Here is a 26,349-nt window from a genome sequence, read left to right as displayed (position 1 = left end):
CGCAGCACCTTGACCTTTGACCTGATGACCCCAAAGTCATTAGAGGTGGTGTACTCAATAAGTACTATCAGCATGTGAAGTTTGAAGGTCCTGAATGAAGTGGTTTGCATGTAAAACGCCTTCATGCAAAAAGTTAACGTTGGCCCCTGTGACCTTGACCTTTGACCTGGTGACCCCAAAGTCAGTAGGAATGGTGTACTCATAAAGTACTATCAGCATGCAAAGTTTGAAGGTCCTGGGTGAAGTGGTTCACAAGAAAAGTGCCTTCATGCAAAAAATTAACGTTGGCCCCTGTGACCTTGACCTTTGACCTGGTGACCCCAAAGTTAGTGGGAGTGGGTACTCAATAAGTACTATCAGCATGTGAAGTTCGAAGGTCCTGGGTGCAGTGGTTCGCGAGTAAAGTGCCTTCATGCAAAAAGTTAACGTTGGCCCCTGTGACCTTGACCTTTGACCTGGTGACCCCAAAGTCAGTAGGGGTGGTGTACTCAATAAGTACTATCAGCACGTGAAGTTTGAAGGTCCTGGGTACAGTGGTTTGCGAGTAAAGTGCCTTCATGTAAAAAGTTAACGTTGGCCCCTGTGACCTTGACCTTTGACCTGGTGACCCCAAAGTCAGTAGGGGTGGTGTACTCAATAAGTACTATCAGCATGTGAAGTTTTGAAGGTCCTGGGTGCAGTGGTTCGCGAGTAAAGTGCCTTAATGCAAAAAGTTAACGCTGGCCCCTGTGACCTTGACCGTTAACGTTGTGAATAACGAACGAACAAACTAACGGACGGACAGTTGAAAACTAATATGCCTCCCTTCGGGGGCATAAAAAATGCATGTTTAGAACAAGGGTGCCATAGTCACAAATACTCCAGTCGAAAGCTTGCTAGAAAAAAAGTTTTTGTGACAGAACTGCACATATGATTAAAATATGACAGTAGCTTCAAATATACGAAAACAAGGGCTGTCGTTAAAAACGATGGATGCTGCCTGAATTGCATATTTGTCAGTGGATGTATAGCGAAGAATTTTAGTCTTAGTAGGTCTCTAGTCCAGGTACCACACAACAAGTCTTGAGATCGTAGGTCAAAGCAATGCTCTGGACAAAGTTGTCATTCTTGTATCTGACCTTTGACCTCTAAGTGTGACCTTTACCTTAGACCTAGGGACCTGGTTCTTGCTCATGACACTCCGTTTCATGATGGTGAACATTTGTGCCAAGTTACATCAAAATCCCTCCATTTATGATGAAGAAATGATCTGGACAAAGTTTGTGGACGCATAATGCCTGCCCGCCCATCCGCCTGCCTACCAAGGGCCTTCCCATAATATGTCCCGTCTTTCAGACGGGCGTATAAAAATCAATGCATGTTTAGATAAATCAATGCACGTTTAGAAAAATCAAAGAATGTTTTAGATTCTCCAGTGAACTTACTGTAGCAGAAGCCAAGCGGCAGACCAAGCGCTGACAGGAACTGGACAGGTAGAAGTATCACTAACAAGATAGTGTACAGTGGCCAGATTCGAGCATTTGCCCGTCTGCTCAGAAGCAACAGGATACCCAGTAACACGGCGTAGAGAAACGAGAATGCATCTACCCGCACGCTTATTGTAATAGCCGTCATGATGTAACATAGCTGTAAATAAAATACTTCTACATTTCAATATTTTCATTCTTTTCAACTTAAAACTAATGTAAGAGAGTGATTATTGTCATTGGAAGCTATAAAATAGTCAATCACTGTTCATTAGTGATCATGTAAAACACTGAGAATCTTTATTCAATTTGTTTTGTTTTGTTTCTCAATGAAACATAAAGACACAATCATGATAACTAAATGCAACAAAAACATTTGGTATACAGTTGACATCGTACTTGCGACCACCTCTATTAAGCGATTTTTGTATTAAACGACCGGTCAAAATCCCTCCCGAGCGTTTTCAGTACATAAATTCATTCCATTAAACGACTTTTTTATTAAACGACTAGCGACCACATTAATGTAGTCCCGACAGGTAAATCATTCGACAAAAGTATCTATTAAGCGACCAGGTACCAAAATTCTACCGGGCATTTCTTCATCTGTGTAATTAGCGAGTACGTTTTGCACGTGACTGAATGCAATTAACCTTTGTATCAGTCAAACTGACAAACAATCTAGCCATAAATTTCACGGTTTGTGGACTTGGAAAAGTGTTCGCTATGTTAAAACAGATTTTAAACCATACATGTATGTTAATAAAAAATACAGTTACATTAACAGTTAAAAATAACCTTTTTTTTCATCTGACTGAACTTTATTAAGAGACCATTCCATTAAGAAACCACTTCTTAGCAGTCCCTTGTGTGGTCTCTTAATACAATGTCGACTGTACCTCTATCATTGCTGGACTGATAGCTTATTTAATTTTTTGATTTGTGGGTTGTATCTTATGACACACTAACAATTTTCAGGTCATATGGCAACTTTCATACTTTCATTGTGGAGGAAGACCCTGGGTGCCTCTCTAGGCAATCTTTCAGGCACATGCCGCTTGGGTAGAATCATCAACCTTCCACAAGCTAGTTAGATGTTTTCCTCCAATGAAGACCACAAAAGCACTACTACATTGGCCAAACTATCATTTTCCCGGCAAAAAGTCATTTTAAAGATTTAATGTGCCCTACGTGAGAGTTCAGAAATGATTTGATGTGGCCTATGCGAGAGTTCAGTAAAGAATTGATGTGGCCTACGTGAGAGTTCAGTAAAGAATTGATGTGGCCTATGTAAGAGTTCAGTAAAGATTTGATGTGGCCTGAGTAGGAGTTCAGTAAAGATTTGATGTGGCCTACGTGGGAGTTCAGTAAAGATTTGATGTGGCCTACGTGGGAGTTCAGTAAAGATTTGATGTGGGTTATGTGGAAGTTCAGTAAAGATTTGATGTGGCCTACGTAACAGTTCAGTAAAGATTTGATGTGGCCTACGTGAAAGTTCAGTAAAGATTTGATGTGGCCTACGTGAGAGTTCAGAAATGATTTGATGTGGCCTATGCGAGAGTTCAGTAAAGAATTGATGTGGCCTACGTGAGAGTTCAGTAAAGAATTGATGTGGCCTATGTAAGAGTTCAGTAAAGATTTGATGTGGCCTGAGTAGGAGTTCAGTAAAGATTTAATGTGGCCTACGTGGGAGTTCAGTAAAGATTTGATGTGGCCTACGTGGGAGTTCAGTAAAGATTTCATGTGGGTTATGTGGAAGTTCAGTAAAGATTTGATGTGGCCTACGTAACAGTTCAGTAAAGATTTGATGTGGCCTACGTGAGAGTTCAGTAAAGATTTGATGTGGCCTACGTGAGAGTTCAGAAATGATTTGATGTGGCCTATGCGAGAGTTCAGTAAAGAATTGATGTGGCCTACGTGAGAGTTCAGTAAAGAATTGATGTGGCCTATGTAAGAGTTCAGTAAAGATTTGATGTGGCCTGAGTAGGAGTTCAGTAAAGATTTGATGTGGCCTACGTTGGAGTTCAGTAAAGATTTCATGTGGGTTATGTGGAAGTTCAGTAAAGATTTGATGTGGCCTACGTAACAGTTCAGTAAAGATTTGATGTGGCCTACGTGGGAGTTCAGTAAAGATTTGATGAGGCCTACGTGAGAGTTCAGTAAAGATTTGATGTGGCCTACGTGGGAGTTCAGTAAAGATTTGATGAGGCCTACGTGAGAGTTCAGTAAAGATTTGATGTGGCCTACGTGGGAGTTCAGTAAAGATTTGATGTGGCCTATGTGAGAGTTCAGTAAAGATTTGATGTGGCCTATGTGGGAGTTCAGTAAAGATTTGATGTGGCCTAAGTGAGAGTTCAGTAAAGATTTGATGTGGCCTAAGTGGGAGTTCAGTAAAGATTTGATGTGGCCTATGTGGGAGTTCAGTAAAGATTGAATGTGGCCTATGTGAGAGTTCAGTAAATATTTGATGTGGCCTAAGTGGGAGTTCAGTAAAGATTTGATGTGGCCTATGTGAGAGTTCAGTAAAGATTTGATGTGGCCTATGTGGGAGTTCAGTAAAGATTTGATGTGGCCTAAGTGAGAGTTCAGTAAAGATTTGATGTGGCCTAAGTGAGAGTTCAGTAAAGATTTGATGTGACCTACGTGGGAGTTCAGTAAAGATTTGATGTGGCCTACGTGGGAGTTCAGTAAAGATTTGATGTGGCCTACGTGGGAGTTCAGTAAAGATTTGATGTGGCCTATGTGAGAGTTCAGTAAATATTTGATGTGGCCTAAGTGGGAGTTCAGTAAAGATTTGATGTGGCCTATGTGAGAGTTCAGTAAAGATTTGATGTGGCCTATGTGGGAGTTCAGTAAAGATTTGATGTGGCCTAAGTGAGAGTTCAGTAAAGATTTGATGTGACCTACGTGGGAGTTCAGTAAAGATTTGATGTGGCCTACGTGGGAGTTCAGTAAAGATTTGATGTGGCCTACGTGGGAGTTCAGTAAAGATTTGATGTGGCCTATGTGAGAGTTCAGTAAATATTTGATGTGGCCTAAGTGGGAGTTCAGTAAAGATTTGAAGTGGCCTATGTGTGAGTTCAGTAAAGATTTGATGTGGCCTATGTGAGAGTTCAGTAAAGATTTGATGTGGGCTATGTGAGAGTTCAGTAAAGTTCAGTAAAGATTTGATGTGGGCTACATAAGAGTTCAGTAAAGATTTGATGTGGGCTATGTGAAAGTTCAGTAAAGAATTGATGTGGCCTAAGTAAGAGTTCAGTAAAGATTTGATGTGGCCTATGTGAGAGTTCAGTAAAGATTTGATGTGGCCTATGAGAGAGTTCAGTAAAGATTTGATGTGGCCTGAGTAAGAGTTCAGTAAAGATTTGATGTGGGCTATGTGAGAGTTAAGTAAAGATTTGATGTGGCCTACATGGGAGTTCAGTAAAGATTTGATGTGGGCTACGTGAGAGTTCAGTAAAGATTTGATGTGGCCTACGTGAGAGTTCAGTAAAGATTTGATGTGGCCTATGTGAGAGTTCAGTAAAGATTTGATGTGGCCTACGTGAGAGTTCAGTAAAGATTTGATGTGGGCTACATAAGAATTCAGTAAAGATTTGATGTGCCTATGTGAGAGTTCAGTAAAAAATTGATGTGGCCTACGTGAGAGTTCAGTAAAGATTTGATGTGGCCTACGTGAGAGTTCAGTAAAGATTTGATGTGGGCTACATAAGAATTCAGTAAAGATTTGATGTGGGCTACGTGAGAGTTCAGTAAAGAATTGATGTGGCCTACGTGAGAGTTCAGTAAAGATTTGATGTGGCCTACGTGAGAGTTCAGTAAAGATATGATGTGGCCTACGTGAGAGGGCAGTACAGATTTGATGTGGGCTACGTAAGAGTTCAGTAAAGATTTGATGTGGCCTACGTGAGAGTTCAGTAAAGATATGATGTGGCCTACGTGAGAGGGCAGTACAGATTTGATGTGCCTATGTGAGAGTTCAGTAAAGAATTGATGTGGCCTACGTGAGAATTAAGTAAAGATTTGATGTGGCCTATGTGAGAGTTCAGTAAAGATTTGATGTGGCCTATGTGAGAGTTCAGTAAAGATTTGATGTGGCCTACGTGGGAGTTCAGTAAAGATTTGATGTGGCCTGTGTAACAGTTCAGTAAAGATTTGATGTGGCCTATGTGAGAGTTCAGTAAAGAATTGATGTGGCCTACGTGGGAGTTCAGTAAAGATTTGATGTGGCCTACGTGGGAGTTCAGTAAAGATTTGATGTGGCCTACGTGAGAGTTCAGTAAAGATTTGATGTGGCCTATGTGAGAGTTCAGTAAAGATTTTATGTGACCTATGTAAGAGTTCAGTAAAGAATTGATGTGGCCTACGTAAGAGTTCAGTAAAGATTTGATGTGGCCTACGTGGGAGTTCAGTAAAGATTTGATGTGGCCTACGTGGGAGTTCAGTAAAGATTTGATGTGGCCTATGTGAGAGTTCAGTAAAAAATTGATGTGGCCTACGTAACAGTTCAGTAAAGATTTGATGTGGCCTACGTGAGAGTTCAGTAAAGATTTGATGTGGCCTACGTGGGAGTTCAGTAAAGATTTGATGTGGCCTATGTGAGAGTTCAGTAAAGATTTGATGTGGCCTACGTGGGAGTTCAGTAAAGATTTGATGTGGGCTACATAAGAGTTCATAAGAGGACCAATCTTACCTCCAGACCAAATTTGTAGAAGAAGTAGTTCAGGAAGTATTTAACACATGGTATGATGCCCTCATCAGCTTCGTGTCTCTTGATGTCCGAGAAGATAATACCCGTCTTGGGCTTCTGCACATCTGGGCGATTATAGTACTGACATTGGTGGTACACTACTATACGCTCAAATACCAGAATCAACAGCACACCTATGTAGTTCTGAAAAAAAAGTTTGGTTGTGAAATGAAGTTTGTACGATGACTGAAAGTTGCATTCTGCATGTTGTTCCATTATGGCAAACATTTGTGCAAAATTATTTTAAAACTTTTTCAGCTGGTAAAAAGATACAAAGGAAAAACATAAGAACATACCCTTAGATAATACGACACATCAGCTGTTTTCATCATCCCTACCCATTGTGCATTGTCAATTACTTCATTGAATGGTGCTTCATTAGAGATATTGCCCTGAAATAAAACATACTATCGCTGTCAATAACTTAAATCAATGTTTCTTTGTTTAATACACTGTCCCATAATTAAACATACAATCACTGTAAATAACTTAAATCAATGTTTCTTTGTTTAATACACTGTCCCGTAATTAAACATACAATCACTGTCAATAACTTAAATCAATGTTTCTTTGTTTAATACACTGTCCTGTTATTAAATATACAATCACTGTCAAAACCTTAAATCAATGTTTCTTTGTTGAATACACTGTCCTGTTATTAAACATACAATCTGTATTGCCCTGTAATCAAACATACAATCACTGTCAATTATTTCACTGAATGGTGCTTTGTTAGAAATTTTGTCATGTACTATTGTACACAATCATTCTTAATTATATTTCTTACTTCGCTTCTTACATCATCAACAAACAAATGATTACTTTGATGCAATATCTTTGGAAAAAAAAAATTAAGTTGACAATTTTTGAGACAATACATTTTCTTGCTCTGCATATCAAAAAAACTAGAACTGTCACAGAAGTGACGAATACCCCCACAATACGGTCTTGTCACAGAAGAATGGTAACCATAAGAAAGACATGGCCACAAGAAGGTGCAATTTAAATCGAACTTGACCTGTATTTTATGATGTTATACATTGTGTACGTGTAACAAAATTTATCTAAATCTGTCAAGCCTTTTGTGAGTTACTGTCCGGCAACTGTGAGTCTGATAAATCTTAAGTTGGAACGGGGCCATTACTACATATAAAATTGGTGGTTTGTAGCCAAAGTTGAACTTTACCTGTATTTTATGATGTTACACCTGTGTACCAAAAACATTTATATCTGTCAAGAACTGTCACTGGAGTGTTTAAGGACTCCAATGCTGGATGAATATCAGGGCTCCGGAAATTTTGATAACTCAATCGGTCCGTAACGAAAATCTTGACATCGGCGCTACCCACCCACCGCATTCCCAATATTACATAGTATAGTACCAAAAGGTCACGCGGGTTGGCCACGCATATTTCATTTCACTTACGTTGTACTTCAATAAGCAACTACATTATATAAAGTTATATGTTCTCTTCTGATGTAAACAAAATTTCATTCTGAAACGTTTTTTAAAAGACCAATTTGATAAACAGCGCCACTTCGGTTTTCTTTATCATTCATGTTTGTCGGTCCATTTTTTTCTTTTTCTTTTTTGTACAGTCGGGTTTCAAAGACGATTTTCTGCACTTGTTTCAACTGGAGCCCCAACAAATGAATCATGTAATTTTTTCAAATCAAGTAATTATACAAAATATTTTTATCGGTTTTCCGTGTGATGTCTTTTTTAATCAAAGACCTATAATGTACATGATTAAATGCAGTGACCATTTGTTTTTTACCCGTGATCAAACAACCTTTTTAAATAAACCATCCGTCGGATTCTAAATAAAATAAGTGGATCCCCATCGAAATGATTTGGATCCAGTCAGAAACATTTGGAAACCAGTCAAGAATGGCAGTCTGCTGTCTGCTAACATTAAAGGATGTGCCTAAGTGGGACCGATTATCAAAGAGACAATCAGACCGATTCACACGTTTATTGATTATCTGAGGGTGCGACCAACAATTTCCTGCTTAGCAGGTGATCGTGTATTGAGATATCAGACCGAAATTTATACTTTTCTCGATTTTTACAGGACCGATTTTTTTCGTTTTTTCACTTCACAAATCGGTCTGAAAAGTCAAATATCCGTCCAAAACCGACAAACCGGCAAATTTCCGAAGCCCTGATGAATATTATTACACAATAGCTTGAGTCTGTGTTAAAAAATATCAAATGATAAGAGAGGTACAGATAAAGTGTATCAAAACAAAATTTAAGTATAATTCTAAGCAAAAAGGGGGCATTATTCAGGAAATATTGGTGCTAGAGTTATGCAACTTGTGTCACATGATGTGGATGATAAGGTGGAACATCTATTTTAAGTTTGAATCAAATCCATTTAGTAATAACTGAGATATAGTGAAAATGCATCAAAATTAACCTTAAATTCTAAGTTAAAGGGGGCATAATTCTTGAAAAATTGGTGTCAAAGTTATGCACCTTGTGTCACATGATGTGGGTGATAAGGTGAAACATCTATAATAAGTTTGAATCAAATCCATTTTGTAATAACTGAGATATAGTGAAAATGCATCAAAATTAACCTTAAATTCTAAGTAAAAGGGGGCATAATTCACGAAAAATTGGTGTCAAGAGTTATGCACCTTGTCTCACATGATGTGGGTGATAAGGTGGAACATCTATTTTAAGTTTGAATCAAATCCATTTAGTATTTACTGAGGTATAGATTTCAGGACATGATGGGATGTGACGTGACGTGACAAAACTGACTCCTATATAGCCCCCCCACCTCCAAAACATGTTTGGTGGGGGTATAAAAAAACAAAATTAGCAAAAATAACTTTGAAATTACTTTTTAGAGGATTTATAGTTGAAAGTCAACCAAGGTTTAAGCAAAAGCATTATTCCTTCACAGTTACAGAATGTCTACATCTTAAACTTATGATTGCTACAAAGGCATAAAGAAATTTGTGTTCCATACAGAAATATCTCGAGTGTCGGCCGATGTTGTGTATTATTTTAAAGTTTATATCATTCCTGGTTGAGTAATTATCTCCACAGTTATTTTCCAGAAAATTAGATATACATACTGTACAGTTGGACAGCCATCTGCTGTTATCTACCAGACCCAGTTGGTAAATCATCTTGGCAAGCAGTACAAGAGCCGTCCAGAACTGGGCGATATGAGACAACAGGAATTGACATCCTGTCAGTGGCAGAAATATGCTCAGCAGGATAACATACACCGCACTTACAGCTGACACCTATCAACAAGAGAAATGACGGCAATTATCATTAACAAAAGGTGGAACCTTTTTCATAGTTTTCAATATTACTGCTGTGTCAAATAGTTTCATCTAATAAAGAACACGATATTTTTTAGCAAGAGAATAAAGTTCCATCATAGCAAAATTTGGCAAAGAGAATCTTTTTGGCGAATACTGTTTGCAAAATGAATATGGAATTATTCAATGAATGTAGAAAGTCAAGTGTCCTTGTTTTTGAATGACTGTCCACTCTTGACCTTGACATTTGACCTACCAACCCCAAAACTACACAATCTAAATCAGGTGCAGATCTAGGATATTTGGTTAAATAGCAACAATATTTACAGAAATGAGATTATAATAATAATATCCATACATAATTATTAGGATACAATAATCCGCTACTTTTGTCCATGTGCACCCCATTTGTTATTTTGTTTGCAAGCCTAGCAAAAATGCTTTTAATTTTGAATGTCAAACAAGAGGGCCTTTGTATCGCTCACCTGACCTATTGACCTAAAGATCAGATCATCAAAATTAACATTCTGACCAAGTTTCATTAAGATATGGTCATAAATATTAACTAGCTTTTCCTTTGATTTGACCGAGTGACCTAGTTTTTGACCCCACATGACCCAGATTTGAACTTGACCTAAAGACCATAAAGATTAACATTCTGACCAAATTTCATGAAGATACAATCATAAATGGGGCCTCGAGATTGTTAACAAGCTTTACCTTTGATTTGACCTGGTGACCTAGTTTTTGATCCCACTTGACCCAGATTGGAACTTAACCTTTAGATCATTAAGATTAACATTCTGACCAAGTTTCATTAAGATACGGCCATAAATGTGGCCTCTAGAGAGTTAACTAGCTTTTCCTTTGATTTGACCTGGTGACCTAGTTTTGACCCCACATGATCCAGATTCGAATTTGACCTAAAGATCATCAAGGTTAACCTTCTGGCCAAGATTCATGAAGATACAGTCATAAATGTGACCTCTAGAATGTTAACAAGTTTTTCCTTTGATTTTTTGACCTGGTGACCTGGATTTTGATCCCACATGATCCAGATTCGAACTTGACCTAGAGGTCATCAAGACAAACATTCTGATTAAGTTTCATAGAGATATTGCCATAAATGTGGTTTCTAGAGTGTTAACAAGCTTTTCCTTTGATTTGACCTGGTGACCTAGGTTTTGACCCCACCTGACCCAGATTAGAACTTGACCTTTAGATCATTAAGATTAACATTCTGACCAAGTTTCATTAAGATACGCTCATAAATGTGGCCTCACGGGTGTTAACTAGCTTTTCCTTTGATCCGACCTGGTGGCCTTGTTTTTGATCCAACATGACCCAGATTCGAACTTTACCTAAAGATCATCAAGGTTAACTTTCTGACCAAAATTCATGAAGATACAGTCATAAATGTAGCCTCTAGAGTGTTAACAAATTTTTCCTTTGATTTTTTGACCTAGTGACCTAGTTTTTGACCCCAGATGACCCAATATCGAACTCGTCCAAGATTTTATTCAGGGTAACATTCTGACCAAGTTTCATTAGGATTGGGCCAAAATTGTGACCCGTGTTAACAGTCAAATTGTTGAAGACGGACACAGGGCGATCACAAAAGCTCACCTTGAGCACTTTGTGCTCAGGTGAGCTAAAAAAAAAACATGCTTACCCTTTATTAAACCCAAAGTTGCAAATATTACATACCTCATGTGTAGTCACCATGATAATGACGAAGGCCACCACCTTGAAAATATGAATTTCTGCCAGTCGCCATAGAAACCATGTCAATGTCTCCCATAAATTACTGACACATCGCCAAAACTTTCGGAACTGCTGACTGAACTTTTTCCCTAATGCTACAAAATTTTAAAGAACTTTGTACTTTCATGACATAATTTCAATGTACACTAGTGAAGATTGTACATCTATTGACATTAGCATTGAACAAATCATAAAGACAAGTTCTGCAGGAAGACTCCATGAAAATGCTCATTTTATCAAATCCCTTCATGCTTATCAACTTTGCCTCCTTGACTATTCAATCTTTAAACATTTCTATAATATCTAAGGCCTTTTAGATCATCCATACAATCCTGGATCATTTAAAATGAAAATCTACTTTGCATGTCCATAAAGTTCAGGATTTAACACTTATCAAGATACTAAATCGGGTGACTTCAACAGATTTATTTGGCAAATAAATAATCTGTGTGCATGGAGTACATACATTTACTTTTCTGCTTAACTTCCTTGCATTCACCATCAGTGGTATCAGGAGATGTGGCTAACTCTGGTGTAGCTGGGGCTTCACTGGTTTCATTTCTAAAACCAAATAAAAACAAAATGTAGAAATCAACAACACTTACTTTTTTTAAAACAACTTCTTAATTTAATATTACATAAGCAAGCTGAATATCAAGATTTTCTTGTATGTTACTTAAAAGCATTCTCATACTCTGCACTTATTAAAACTGAAATGCTCAAGCTAAGTTTATCTTTACTTGACTATAATGAATTGTCTTGTTCAACATGAAAATTCACGCTGGCTGTTAATTTCACGGATTTCTTGAATTCGCAAATTTTGCCAACTTTCCACGTCACAAACTATTCCATTTATACAGTATTAAACACTACAGGGATGTTGTTTCACTTGCTCCATGTCAACAGTAAAGGTGTAAGTAGAATATTGTTTAGGCTTAAAGAATATACGCAAGTCACAGCACTATTTTATATAATTAGCAATACACAGATGCCTCAATGGCTTGAAAACAATAAACCCGATCCTGACAAAGCGAGAACTAACAAAAGAATTGGGCAACTAAGTTTAAACCAGGAGATCACAAAGATCTATCTATGGTTATACAGTATCACCTAACAGTGAATGTAGAACCATTTACTTGCACAGAAGGGAAGGTTTGTGGTAATAGCGAAATGTAAACTCCATACAACAAATTACCATTTATAATAGTACTATTTCTACTTACTTGAATCTATTGAGATCACTGAGCAGGAGGAATGGTTTGTGGAAGTAGTGAACTTGTATGATGATAAAGATGAGGAAGCTTGTAGGAGTCAGTAGTTGAATAAACAGTTTTGCAGTATTAAACTTCTCTAAACCAATGTCTTTAAGCCTGAAATATAGATTTAACAGTTACGCAATACTAAACTTCTCTAAACCAATGTCTGCAAGCCTAGAACATAGATGTATAAACAGTCCTGCAGCACTAAATTTCTTTAAACCAATGTCTATGAGCATAAAATATTGACGAATAAACAGTCTAGCTTAACTAAATCTAAATTTCTCTAAACCAATATCAGTAAGCCTGAATTATTGATGTATAAACAGTCCTTTCTACTTAAACTTTTTGTCAAAAGTCAGCTCCTATCTACTGAAAATGTTAATACTGAATCTTCTTCATAGAAGTTACATTCTGTTGTCTGTACTCTTATACATGGAAACGTTCCAGCCGTGCTGTATTGGTGAATACCCTTTGGCAACTGTGCAGCTGGGAAGTACCCCCAGCCATTCAACATGTCAGCTTTATACTTCATTTACAGTATATAACCATAGCAGACTGAGCAGCTTCAATTACTAAGCAACTCAAGGACAATATCACATTTTACCGAAATTCCTTTGGTTATTTAGTGATATAATTTTTGAAGAAATGGTGTGCGATATTAAACCAGTTTGGTTGATCAGTTTAGCTTAAAGTGGAAAATTATCTCCAAAAACAAAAAGCTGGACACTTACGTTTCATCTGATAATTTTGTAGAATTTTTCCACTGCGCAGCTACATTTTCAAACTGGTATGTGTACAGCATGATAAGTACAACCATTGAGTAGACAATAATCACCCACCAGAACAGGAACATTGTCGCCCTCCATAGTCTATATGCATACTGAAATTACCAAATATCAAAAAATTGCCTTCTTCCACAGTTGATAAGTGCTAATTAAAGATCAGGTATTACCGTCATCCTACAAATATAAGACGCACATTTTTTACCGAGATTCTGGTCTCAAAGGACCAATGCGTCCTATATATGGGGATAGAAAAAGACCAAACATTTCCCCCTGACTCAGAAATTAAGATCTTTGTTTACACCGCATACCTTTATATTGAAGAGAATTCAAGGGGAGTAAATACCAATGACTCGGGCATAGCTAATAGCCGGTATTGGGACCCGGCGTCTTAAATTACTTTTGTATTAAATGTAAAATTTAGAGCTCACGTAAAATCTTAAGATAAATAAATGCTGTTTTTCAGTAAAATATATCTTACAACGCATTTCTGTAACCGATCATAAGTTTTTAACAAAACCTGTGTAAAACATTCCAGGCATGTTTTCACACATTTTGCATTAAAATACTTGAAACTCCATAGGTAGCCCATTATGTAGTCTTCAAACATAATTTTGATAGTTGTCTATAATCCTCTTGTTCATCGAGAAATTCACACCCGAGGCGTTACTTATCTTACACCTACTGTCACAATCTGCAAACAATTAACCGTTTAATCATACCCAGAGGCAATTGTAAACATGTGCATGCTGATCCGTAATGTTCAAAACAATTTGCAAACCAGTCATAAAATTACGTCATTTTACCGCCACGTGCCAGTGTACTTTCACTTTCACTGGCGTCAATACAGGGTTCATACAGCCAGACTGACAAAAAATTCAAGGGGTTTTCAAGGAGTTTTCAAGGACTTTTATTACGTTTTCAAGGATATGCAAAAAATTGAACAAGCACTTATTACACACGAAATGACTGGCTTACAATTGGTGAACACTTCTTACACCCAAAATGACTATCACGTGATATAAGTTTTTCTATAGAGTTCCAATTTGCAATTGATCAACACTTTATCACACACAAAATGACTGACAAACAATTGATCAACACTTCTTACATCAACAGCGACTTATCATGTCATATAAGATCAAGTTATAGTTGCCTCTGGCTGCTGGGGGCGAAGGTGGAACAGTAAACACATCAAGAGTGGCCGTTGGTGACTCTCGATCAGGTACATTTTTCTTGTGCTTCTCAGACTTGACGTGCGATTTCAGCGCTGATTCACCCATTGAACTAATGTCAATAACTTTGTTACAATATCTGCACATGGCTTTCCGTTTGTTTTCGTGCTCGACCAGCCATGGATAGGATACAAGCCACTTTTTGTTGAAAATACACGACATTTTCTTCAATATCGGTAAGGTGGCAGGGGAGTGCAGATTTGCGAATTCCACATTGACGTGTGGGTACCAGTGTTGAAATATCCATAGAAATCTCGTTTTTGCTTATTTTTCTTTGAAACTACTATGGACTATTGCAGATACTATAGACTACATAAAGACGACTCTCCGGTCCTATGCACCTGTCGCTTTCCATGCCAGATGTAGTGAAAATTGGCCAAATCTCCCAAATTTTATAGACCAAAATTAGCCTAACCGGGCCTCACTTTGAACTCTGCCATTCATCCATTTTGTATTTTTAAATCCAATTTCGTAGCATATATGTATAGTGCGAACATAGATGCATACCCAGGTGGTGTGGAATGTGTCTCCCAACCACCACTTTATTTCCCTAATTTTCACTTGAAAAAATGTGGATGGATGACAGCCGAGCGTCTGGCCGACTTTTTGTTCTGATGTTTATTTTTTAGCCTCAACCGGAAGTACGGAGCTAGGAATTTTAAAACACCCGACATGTAGAATCATTAACCGTTCCTCATTCCCCAGATATATTAAAGAATTAATAATGATAAATAACCAGTAAGATAGATATGCCTTTATTTCTACCCTGTCCTGTTTATACAGAAAATCGACCGGGGCCAAACTACGAAACCGCTCCCCTGCCACCTTAAGTTTTTAAGATGTTTAAATAAAATAAAATGTAACCTGTCCTGAATCCTAAGACACTTATAGTGATATCAACTGAACAAAAAGTGTTGCCGTACCTTGCAAGATAGCCGGTGAATAAGCCAACAAAAGTGCCCACCCCTCCACGCAAAAATCAGCCAAAATTTGCATTCTGAATCAAAGTAACCCCAAAAACTATTTACTGCCTTTAAAGTTAATTTCACACGATATTTACATTTCAAAGCCTTTCAAATGTTAAAACCATGTACTTTTAACATAATTTTGGTATACAAATGCAGATTACCGTACTTATCCTATCAGGACACCCCTTAAAGGCCAGCCATCCATCATTTGGGGCCACCCCAGCCATTATATAGCTTAATGGCATTGCTAGATATAGACACAGGTGTTGCTTTTAAACAAAATGGCATGAATAGTCATTATCTAGGCACTAATTTCTTCTTTTGGCCGTTTTATGATACGAATCCTACTGGCTGGGGATCCTTAGCTTCATTATTATATGGCCACCTACTGCCATTTTGGGACTCGCTAGGCCGAATTTAATACTCAGAAATGAATAAAAACCACTATAGGTTACAGTTCATTCCGTAATGGGTTTAAATACATGCAAAAAGTCAATATTTGAGTGGTTTGAAAATTTGCCTATTTTCCTTAAGGTGGCAGGGGAGTGCAGATTTGCGAATTCCACATTGACGTGTGGGTACCAGTGTTGAAATATCCATAGAAATCTCGTTTTTGCTTATTTTTCTTTGAAACTACTATGGACTATTGCAGATACTATAGACTACATAAAGACGACTCTCCGGTCCTATGCACCTGTCGCTTTCCATGCCAGATGTAGTGAAAATTGGCCAAATCTCCCAAATTTTATAGACCAAAATTAGCCTAACCGGGCCTCACTTTGAACTCTGCCATTCATCCATTTTGTATTTTTAAATCCAATTTCGTAGCATATATGTATAGTGCGAACATAGATGCATACCCAGGTGGTGTGGAATGTGTCTCCCAACCACCACTTTATTTCCCTAATTTTCACTTGAAAAAATGTGGATGGATGACAGCCGAGCGTCTGGCCGTCTTTTTGTTCTGATGTTTATGTTTTAGCCTCAACCGGAAGTACGGAGCTAGGAATTTTAAAACACCCGACATGTAGAATCATTAACCGTTCCTCATTCCCCAGATATATTAAAGAATTAATAATGATAAATAACCAGTAAGATAGATATGCCTTTATTTCTACCCTGTCCTGTTTATACAGAAAATCGACCGGGGCCAAACTACGAAACCGCTCCCCTGCCACCTAACGGAAATGGTGTCCGTAATTTTTACATGTCGTAATTTTCCTAGTCCCAGTCTGTTTAAAACCCGTATCGTACGGTACACATAGGTTATGTAGACATAAAACATGGCGATGCGTCAAAGCGTCTTTTACGATCTATTTTTATTAAGCTGACCAAAATTTCTGAAGAAGGAAATTCAAGGACTTTTACTGTAAAATCAAGCACTTTTCAAGCAGTTTTCAAGGCAAGAAACGAATTCAAGGAGTTTTAAGGAGGTTTTTGCAAATTCAAGCACTTTTCATCTAGCAGCTTGAAATTCAAGGAGTTTTCAAGTCTGTGCGAACCCTGCAATATTCATGGAGTGATCAGAGGATGCGGCAGTTAAGTACTTCATGGTTCATACAGACCTTCCCAAAAAAAAATCAAGTAGTTTTCAAGGAGTTTTCAAGTAGTTTTCCTCCATTTTCAAGGACTAAAATGGGCGCAATGTCACTGTTGCTGAGACATGAAATAACCAATTTAAATCCAATTTAGGACAAAATTAAACGATTTTGGCACAGTTTTCACAGTAGGTGGGGGCGGGGGCGGTATTGTCAAGTCATTATTTATATCCTGTGTTGACTCTCTTACATGCTTAGGAGCGAAGGCATCAATTGTTTCAGTCAACTTCTCATGGCAGAGCTGTTTTTATGTTTTTCGCTTTTGGAATGTGATTTTAAAATTTAATGCACTTTCTCCCATAGCAGCGATGTCGATTATCTTGTCACAAAAAAACACAAAGGCATTTTCGTTTTTCGCCTTTGAATTCCCGTAGCCAATGTTTATAATTGTCATCAGTAAGCCACTTTTGCGAAAAGACACAATTGTACTTTTTAGAACTCATGTTTTTCTTCCTGGAAAAATGCCTCGCATCGCGGATAAATTACACAGTGTGAAAATTACTTGAAAGAGCATAAAACCCGTAAAGTACAGTACCGTACCGTACTATCGCCGACTCCGTGGCAGGCCCTAATGGCGGTAACGGTTGTTTTTTTTTCGTCGTTTTTTTAGTTTATTTTGGTCCATTTATAATGTTTGTCCGTTTTCAATTCGCACCCGACGAATTTAAGGACTATTTGCCATCTTTTGTACGTTTTTTCCTAAATTCAAGTAGTTTTCAATTAGTTTCTGACTGTTACAAAATTCAAGTAGTTTTCAAGGAGTAGGCGTCAAATTCAAGGACTTTTCATGGCCTGTGCGAACCATGTACTTACACAGAGTTTATGCTTTCAATTTAAATACTTGCACAACATGCAAAAACATCGACAATGATTTAGCAAAAACCGGCAAGTTCGTGTCAGAAACTATAGCCAATTTCCGACAAACATAAATTCGGATAAGTGATAAGTGGGTATAAGCATTTTTCCAGAATTCTGTTGATATTTTTTCACTGCATCCTATACAGGAGTGTGACCTATAATCGGCCGATTATGGTATCTTTAACCGAGGTCAAACAGTGAGCAACAGTTGCTTTCTATTATCGTGAATCAAGAAGCAAATACCATTCCGAGATACTGAAAACAATTCCATTCTCTTTATTCTTAAAAATAATTATATGGAAAGAAGAAACAACACATATAATGATATTTCATTGCTTATATTTCCAAGAAAAACAAAAATCGATAGTAAAGCAAGTAGTAAATTCTCCCCCCACCCCCCTCCCCCCAAGGATCTGGACTAAAATCTGGGGTGTATATTATACATGGGTGCGCATTATACATGGGTATCTACAGTATCATATAAACATATTACCTGGAATGTGAGTACAAAGGCGAGGAAGAGTATCATATAGATAATCCTGTAGACGACAACTTCCTGCAGGGAGATCACCAGCAACATGGCTGCACACAGTAGGATCCAGTACTTACATAGCAGACACCATACATACTGACCTATATAATATACAATAAAATATATAGAGAAATATTACACAAATTACTGTCACATGTACACATTACTTATTATATAATAAACATATGATCTTACAGACGATGAAGGAGCTGATGGCCATGCCAATTTCTGCTTAAAATTGAAACTTTATTGTCTTCTTAAATTCAGTAACTAGTCTTAATTGCATGAAACTGATAATAAATTTTTATTATGATAAGGTTAAAATAAACCAAGTTGCTATTTAATCAATTTTGAAAATATTTCCAATTTTGATGAAAGCACAGATCAATCTAAACAAAGTCAACTGTGAAAATACACATCTGTAATTAAGAGGTTCATATGTTTAACAGAGAGAAAAAAAGAGCTGTCACTATTAGTGACAAATGACCCCAAAGCATGCCCAAGAATGCTACAGTTGTCTGTGCAAAATATGCCAGAATAGTTTAGGTATGAATCATTTTGTGACCTTGGCCTTGACCTGAGAGACCCGGGTCATAAGCGCGACACACCTTCTCAATATGGTTAACATTTGTGTCAAATTATTTTCAAATCCCTTGATAAATGGCAGAGTTATGGACCAGACAAGAAATAGACCATGTTAACCTTTGACTTCTAAGTGTGACCTTGACCTTGGAGCTAGTGGTCTGGGTCTTGCGCATGACACGTCATCCCATTATAGGGAACATTTATGCCAAGTAATTTTATAATTCCTTCATCGATGGCAGAGTTATGGACCGGACAAGAAACAGACCCTATAAACCTTTGACTTCTAAGTGTGACATGGGTCTTGGTCTTGCGCATGACACATCATCTCATTATGGTACGGATTTATGCCAAGTTATTTCAAAATCCCTTCATGGATGGCACAAAACAGACCCTGCTAATCTTTGACCTCTAAGTGTGATCTTGACCTTGGAGCTAGGGGTCTGGGTCTTGTGCATGACACATCCTCTCATCACGGTGAACATTTATGCCAAGTTATTTCAAAATCCCTTTCTGGATGGAAGAAATACAGCCTGGACAAGAATTTACACAGACGTACAGACACACACACGAACGGACAGTGCGATTTTAATATGCCCACCTTCGGGGGCATAAAATGTCTGATTATGTTACTGGCATGGAGTGTTTTAGCAGAAGCCATTGCTGCATTATCAAATATATCAAACATGCTAGATTGCTCATGCACATTTTCTACCAAGTACTTTCACTAGTGTCTGATTTAATTATAATATCTCTCGACTATTTTTTGAAAGGTTTTAATAAAATACATGCTTAGTGACCTATGAATGCATTTCGAGCGCTTGACTATCAAAATTTTCAATGTAAAACGACCAAGTAGATTTGCTTGATTCTGTTGTCAAAAAATGACCAATGCATATTCTATCTCGAGCCTAGTCAAAAAAAAACTTTACACATTTCCATTAAAGATAAGAAGTGGGGAAAATGTAGTGTATCCCATTTACTCTTTTACTGAAGCAAATTTGGAAAAGATTGAAGTGTTCATACATATACATGTATACCACATATTGATATATCAGCTTCCTGTAAGTTGAGGGTTAAGACAAATACAAAATTATACTTACTTACTAACTGCACTAATTTATCAATATTTACTTAAGTGTTATACATATCATGAACATACATATACATGTAATAAGTAACAAAGCTCACTAAAATATACATTCTATGAAATGAAAAAAAAGAAGTTTTGCACAAACACTATCACACCATGCATACACATTTTTTTATTTATCATTATTGTATTTAAGCTAAATGTGTGCTATATGTAGCTACTAAGTAAGCTGATTAAATTAATTTATATTATGTATGTATATATTGATATAAGTCACACACCCAAGTTAAATAACTACCCTTTCACACTGCAACAACTAGATTCTCTACGTACAAGTGATAAAAATCATGACATCTTGAGTACACACAGTGAAATGAGACCTAAACATGGTATCCAAGCTTTCAAGCACAGAAAACACCATGGGACAACTGTTCATAGGACATGGGTGTCCCCCACTCCTGTCACTGTATGCATATTTTTGACTCAGTCAAGGGCCATTTCTGGTCTGAGTGTGTGAAATGCCAATTCTGGAACACAAGTTCGCATCCCGAAAAAACAATCCTTTGAGGTTTCATGACTCTAGGTCAAAGTCTTTTTGAGATATGTAAAACATAAATTTGGAAGGACAGATGGAGAGACAAGGGCATATACAATTTGGGTGGGAGGGTGGATGGGTTGGGAAGGGACATTACCAAACTAGCATTTTGGATAGGATGTAATATAATTGCACAAAAGTAATAATGGGACATCTCCCACAGAAATAGTGAAATTGCGCAACTATCATGAAAATATGAAATTGCTAAATAAATAGTGAAACTGCCAAAGAAATAGGGTAGTGGAATTACCCTATAGTGTAAATGCAACAGAAATAGTGAAATTGCCATATAAATGGTGAAGTTGCAAGAGAAATAAAAGAATTGCCATACAGAAACATTACAAAAGAAATAGTGAAATTGCCATGTAAATATTTAAATTGCAACAGAAGTAGTAAACCTGCCAAAGAAATGGTGTAACTGCCATATAAATGGTGAATTTGCAATGAAAACAGTGAAACTGCTACTGTGAAATCATTTTTATTCGCATAGGACGAATTTTCACGTATTTCGCGCTAGGACTGATGCGCGAATTTAAGACCGCGCTATTACTTTTTTATTTCATTTCTAAAATTGAAAATGCGCGAATTAAAGCCCGCGGGAAACAGTCCTTTTTCACGTTTGTGCGAAATTTCATGCCAGTGAATTTAAATGATTTCACAGTATATAGTGAAATTACAATAGAAATAGTGACATTACCACAGAAATAGTGAAATTGCACTAGAAATTATAAAACTGCCTTAGAAACACTGCTTCAGAAATAGCAAACAAGAGGACCATGATGCTCCTAAATCGCTCACCTCTTCCCACATGACCCAGTTTTGAGTATGACGTCGTTTTTTCTATTATTTGACATAGTGACCTAGTTTTTGAGCTCATGTGACCCAGTTTTGAACTTGACCTAGATATTATCAAGATAAAAATTCTGACCAATTTTCATGAAGATCCATTGAAAAATATGGTCTCTAGAGAGGTCACAAGGTTTTTCTATTATTTGACCTATTGACCTAGTTTTCAAAGGTACGTGACCCTGTTTTGAACTTTACCTAGATATCATCAAGGTGAACATTCTCACTAATTTTCATGAAGATCTCCTGAAAAATATGGCCTCTAGAGAGGTCACAAGGTTTTCTATTTTTATACCTACTGGCCTAGTTTTTGACCGCACGTGACCCAGTTTCGAAACTGACCTAGATATCATCAAGGTGAACATTCAGATCAATTTTCATGAAGATCCATTGAAAAATATGGCCTCTAGAGAAGTCAAAAGATTTTAATAATTTTAGACCTACTGTCCTAGTTTTTGACCGCAGTTGACCCAGTTTCAAACTTGACCTAGATATCATCAAGATGAACATTCAGACCAACTTTCATACAGATCCCATGAAAAGTATGGCCTCTAGAGAGGTCACAAGGTTTTTTTATTATTTGACCTACTGACCTAGTTTTTTAAGGCACGTGACCCAGTTTCAAATTTGACCTAGATATCATCAAGGTGAACATTCTGACCAATTTTTATGGAGATCCATTCACAAGTATGGCCTCTAGAGAGGTCACAAGGTTTTTCTATTTTTAGACCTACTGACCTTGTTTTTGACCGCACATGACCCTGTTTTGAACCTGACCTAGATATCATCAAAATGAACATTCAGACCAATTTTCATACAGATCCCATGAAAAATATGGCCTTTAGAGAGGTCACAAGGTTTTTCTATTATTTGACCTACTGACCTAGTTTTTGAAGGCACATGACCCACTTTTGAACTTGACCTAGATATCATAAAGATGAACATTCAGACCAACTTTCATACAGATCCCTTAAAAAATATGGCCTCTAGAGAGGTCACAAGGTTTTTCTATTATATGACCTACTGACCTAGTTTTTGATGGCATGTGACCCATTTTCAAACTTGACCTAGATATCATCAAGATGAACATTCTGACCAATTTTCATGAAGATCTCATGAAATATATGGCTTCTAGAGAGGTCACAAGGTTTTTCTATTTTTAGACCTACTAACCTAGTTTTTGACCACACGTGACCCAGTTTCGAACTTGACCTAGATATCACCAAGACGAACATTCAGACCAATTTTCATACAGATCCCATGAAAAATATGGCCTTTAGAGAGGTCACAAGGTTTTTCTATTATTTGACCTACTGACCTAGTTTTTGATGGCACGTGACCCATTTTAGAACTTGACCTAGATATCATCAAGGTGAACATTCTGACCAATTTTCATGAAGATCTTGTGAAATATATGGCCTATAGAGAGGTCACAAGGTTTTTCTATTTTTAGACCTACTGACCTAGTTTTTGAAGGCACGTGACCCAGTTTCGAACTTGATCTAGGTATCATCAAGGTGAACATTCTGACCAATTTTCATGAAGATCTTGTGAAATATATGGCCTCTAGAGAGGTCGCAAGGTTTTTCTATTTTTAGACCTACTGACCTAGTTTTTGATGGCACGTGTCCCAGTTTCGAACTTGACCTAGATATCATCAAGATGAACATTCTGACCAACTTTCATAAAGATCCCATGAAAAATGTGACCTCTAGAGTGGTCACAAGCAAAAGTTTACGGACGGACGCACTGACGGACGGACGGACGACGGACACTGCATGATCACAAAAGCTCACCTTGTCACTTTGTGACAGGTGAGCTAAAAAATGCAGAACAAATAGTGAAACTGCAATTAAAGCTAGAAAATTTAGTCTGATGTATTCTATGCAAGAGATAAAGTATCCACAGAAAAATTTGGTTTCTGCATGCTAGATTCATCATTAGTGGTCCTAAGAGAATTTATAGAAAGATTACTATGTTATTTTGTCAAATACATTCCCCCCTGTCCCTGAAGCTGGAACACCATGTTAAAAAATCAGTACTCAGTGCTTACTTCCACCTGAACAATTAAATGGTAAACTAATGTAAGCAATCTCACCACACAGATCAAGATAGGAAAGTGATTTTGGACAGAAGAAAGAAAGTGAAGGTTCGTACCTAACCAGATCATAGTATTGCTATCGTACCCATCCGGTGAATCCAACCGCAAATCTGTGTCACAACAAAACACGCACACCAGTAAGTGTTAGAAGTTTTACACGACTAGGAGATTATAATCACTGACTCTCTGTACAATTCATATATTTCTTGTTTTATAAATTTAAAGTTCCATAAGGCTTTAAAGTTTATGTCAAAAACAGACGAAACGGCTACGGCTACCCAAACAGATGTTATGCATAATTTCATGGGTACAAAAAGCACTACTTTTACTACTACACATGAAATTTTACAATTAGAGCCATAAAGGGACAGTAAATTCAATAAAACTTTCTTCTGTGTTCATCAATATTCAAATGTTTGACAAATATTAGAAAAACAATTATCGGAAATAAGATTTAACAAGAAATTAATATATTTAAATTTATGTTCATAGCTGAAAATGTGGCTGCCACATTTTAAACAAAGGCATTAGGAGCCTTTAATTAAGATTTTTTCATAAAGACTGAAAAGATTTCTTTATCATTATGTGAACATGTGACAATATATCCTAAATTTGATTCATAAAATAATTTCATTGGAAAAACATAGTTGTTTGGTGTTTTGGTAGCTTTTCTATTAGTATACTATTAGCCAAAACTACTGATAGACATATGTGTTTTCCACAGATTTGACAAGAACACAAAGAGTCAATGATTATATTAAGAACATATTAGTTAAATTAGAAAAAAAAGAAGGCATAAAGCATCTGTCTGTTTCATCAATTTTCTGCCTATCAATTTAGCATGTACAGACAAACCTGTATTAAACAGCCCTTAAAGGGAACGACAAAATCTAGTTGCTTAAAGCAGGTAATTGCTTAAGACAAGTTGATATTAGAACAAAAAGTACATTTAGGAACTAAAGTGACTAAATGCTTAAGGCAAGTGACTGATTAATACAGGTGGCCACTGAAGGAGATTCAACTGTATTTATTAATAATACCTGATTTTTTATGTCAGGAACTAAATAACTTCTTGACAGAGCAATTTATACAGTGTGTTTATTGGGTTTAGAACAGTATCACAGTTCTTTTTCACTGTCATATAATGAAACCAGTGTTGCTGGATTCCTTCCCAGGATCAACCTGATCTCTTCAAGTAACTCACAACTTACCCACATAAATCAGTAATGGAAAATAAATGACTTTTGATGCACTGACAAAGAGAACAATGGGACTCAGACAATTAGTTCAAACCTATAACCTCTTGTTAGGAAGCCTCATTCACATGAGTAAACCAGGAGGGCTACTATTGGAGAGTAAACTTCACTAAATACCAAATGCTTTATCAGCTTCTTCTCTATGGTTTCAACAACTTAGTATCTTCACATGGTCAATTCTATATCTCATCCTCGAATCAAGATACAGTGTAGTATCATTTGCCGATTCCTGGATTTAATTTCTAATCAATATCATTTCCAATCCAATGAGAAGAGAGGAAATTGTATATAATATATTTTGTATAACTGAGTTCACAGAAACTCTCCAATGGAGATGGACCAAAGTTGAAGATACTAAGTTGTCCTATATGACACAACTATAAGGGTTTAAAATCAAGTTATGTAATATCACACACATATTAATGTATCAAATCAGTTAAAAGGATATTTTTATCATGAAATCTTGAGACTTATCTATTTCACACTGTTACTGAAATGTTCAAATAATTACTGCACGATTAAATTACCACTTGACTGAGCTGTTTCTTTAAAACAGTATTTTTCAAGTAGGCCAATTTCTCAATGAAATCTGATCTCATTACTGGTGCACAAAGATGTAAGATTACTGTCCTGAGATGCAGTGAAAGATCAGTATAGTCAGGTCTAAGCCCGAACTCAGCACTGCTCTACTGCTGGTCTTCAGAATTTACTACAAAATTTGAATTTTTTACTACACTGATAAAACACTCTCAAAATTTCATGATGGTTTTAAGATTAGTGACAAAAACGTATTATCAAGGTATACTTCTCTATTACCTAATAAAGCTAAAAACAACAATAAAACAGAGAAATTATTAAAATTATTTGGTAAAACGGTGTAATTATTAAAACATTTACTGTATATTACAACTCCTGAAATTTTAAAACTGCAAAATGAAACATTAACAACATATAAAACTCACAACAACAAAAAGCAGAAAGCATCAGCAAGTACACAACCACAGTAAGCACAAAGCACATGCTTAACAAACAGCCGGGTTTCGTATGAATGGATGAAGAATGGTTGTATCGTAACTGATTTCCTTAAACTGTTACATCGAGCAAATAAAGCTCTAACAATAAAGCACTCAATAATATGTAATTAGTAATGAAAAGTAACTGGACAATATGATACAGAAATGTGGAAGTGAGTTAAATAAAATATGTCATTACTGAAATAATTAGGGTGCTGTTTTAGTTGAACAAAAACACACAGCATGAGACCAATCACTAGGTCTGGTTCAATTCCACTACAGCATGGTTGTAACTGACTTTGTTTTTTACTGGAAGCCACTGGGAATATCGTTTAGGTATACAGCATTGGTCCTATCACTTAA

The 26,349-nt window shown here is 36.9% G+C and overlaps 1 protein-coding gene across 14 annotated transcripts in view; it reads right to left on the bottom strand.

Moving 5' to 3' along the window:
* The window catches only part of LOC123549771 (piezo-type mechanosensitive ion channel component 2-like), a 158,797-nt gene that overhangs the window by 65,117 nt on the left and 67,331 nt on the right, over window positions 1-26,349 (bottom strand). For 12 of the 14 annotated variants that reach the window (XM_053544995.1, XM_053544989.1, XM_053544994.1 and 9 more), the window contains 10 exons: window positions 23,774-23,827; window positions 18,462-18,601; window positions 13,259-13,407; window positions 12,492-12,638; window positions 11,735-11,829; window positions 11,212-11,363; window positions 9,310-9,483; window positions 6,513-6,608; window positions 6,160-6,360; window positions 1,425-1,626 (listed from right to left, as the gene is read on the bottom strand). In XM_053544995.1, the coding sequence (XP_053400970.1) occupies window positions 1,425-1,626; window positions 6,160-6,360; window positions 6,513-6,608; window positions 9,310-9,483; window positions 11,212-11,363; window positions 11,735-11,829; window positions 12,492-12,638; window positions 13,259-13,407; window positions 18,462-18,601; window positions 23,774-23,827 (1,410 nt within the window). The remainder of the gene's footprint in view (window positions 1-1,424; window positions 1,627-6,159; window positions 6,361-6,512; window positions 6,609-9,309; window positions 9,484-11,211; window positions 11,364-11,734; window positions 11,830-12,491; window positions 12,639-13,258; window positions 13,408-18,461; window positions 18,602-23,773; window positions 23,828-26,349) is intronic. The other 2 variants (XM_053544998.1, XM_053544999.1) reach the window with 1 other exon arrangement.

This window comes from Mercenaria mercenaria, chromosome 6 (genome assembly GCF_021730395.1).
Source record: "Mercenaria mercenaria strain notata chromosome 6, MADL_Memer_1, whole genome shotgun sequence".
Classification (NCBI taxonomy): Eukaryota; Metazoa; Mollusca; class Bivalvia; order Venerida; family Veneridae; genus Mercenaria; species Mercenaria mercenaria.
Note: the sequence above shows the minus strand (reverse complement) of the source record. Positions and strands in the feature narration are given on the sequence as shown.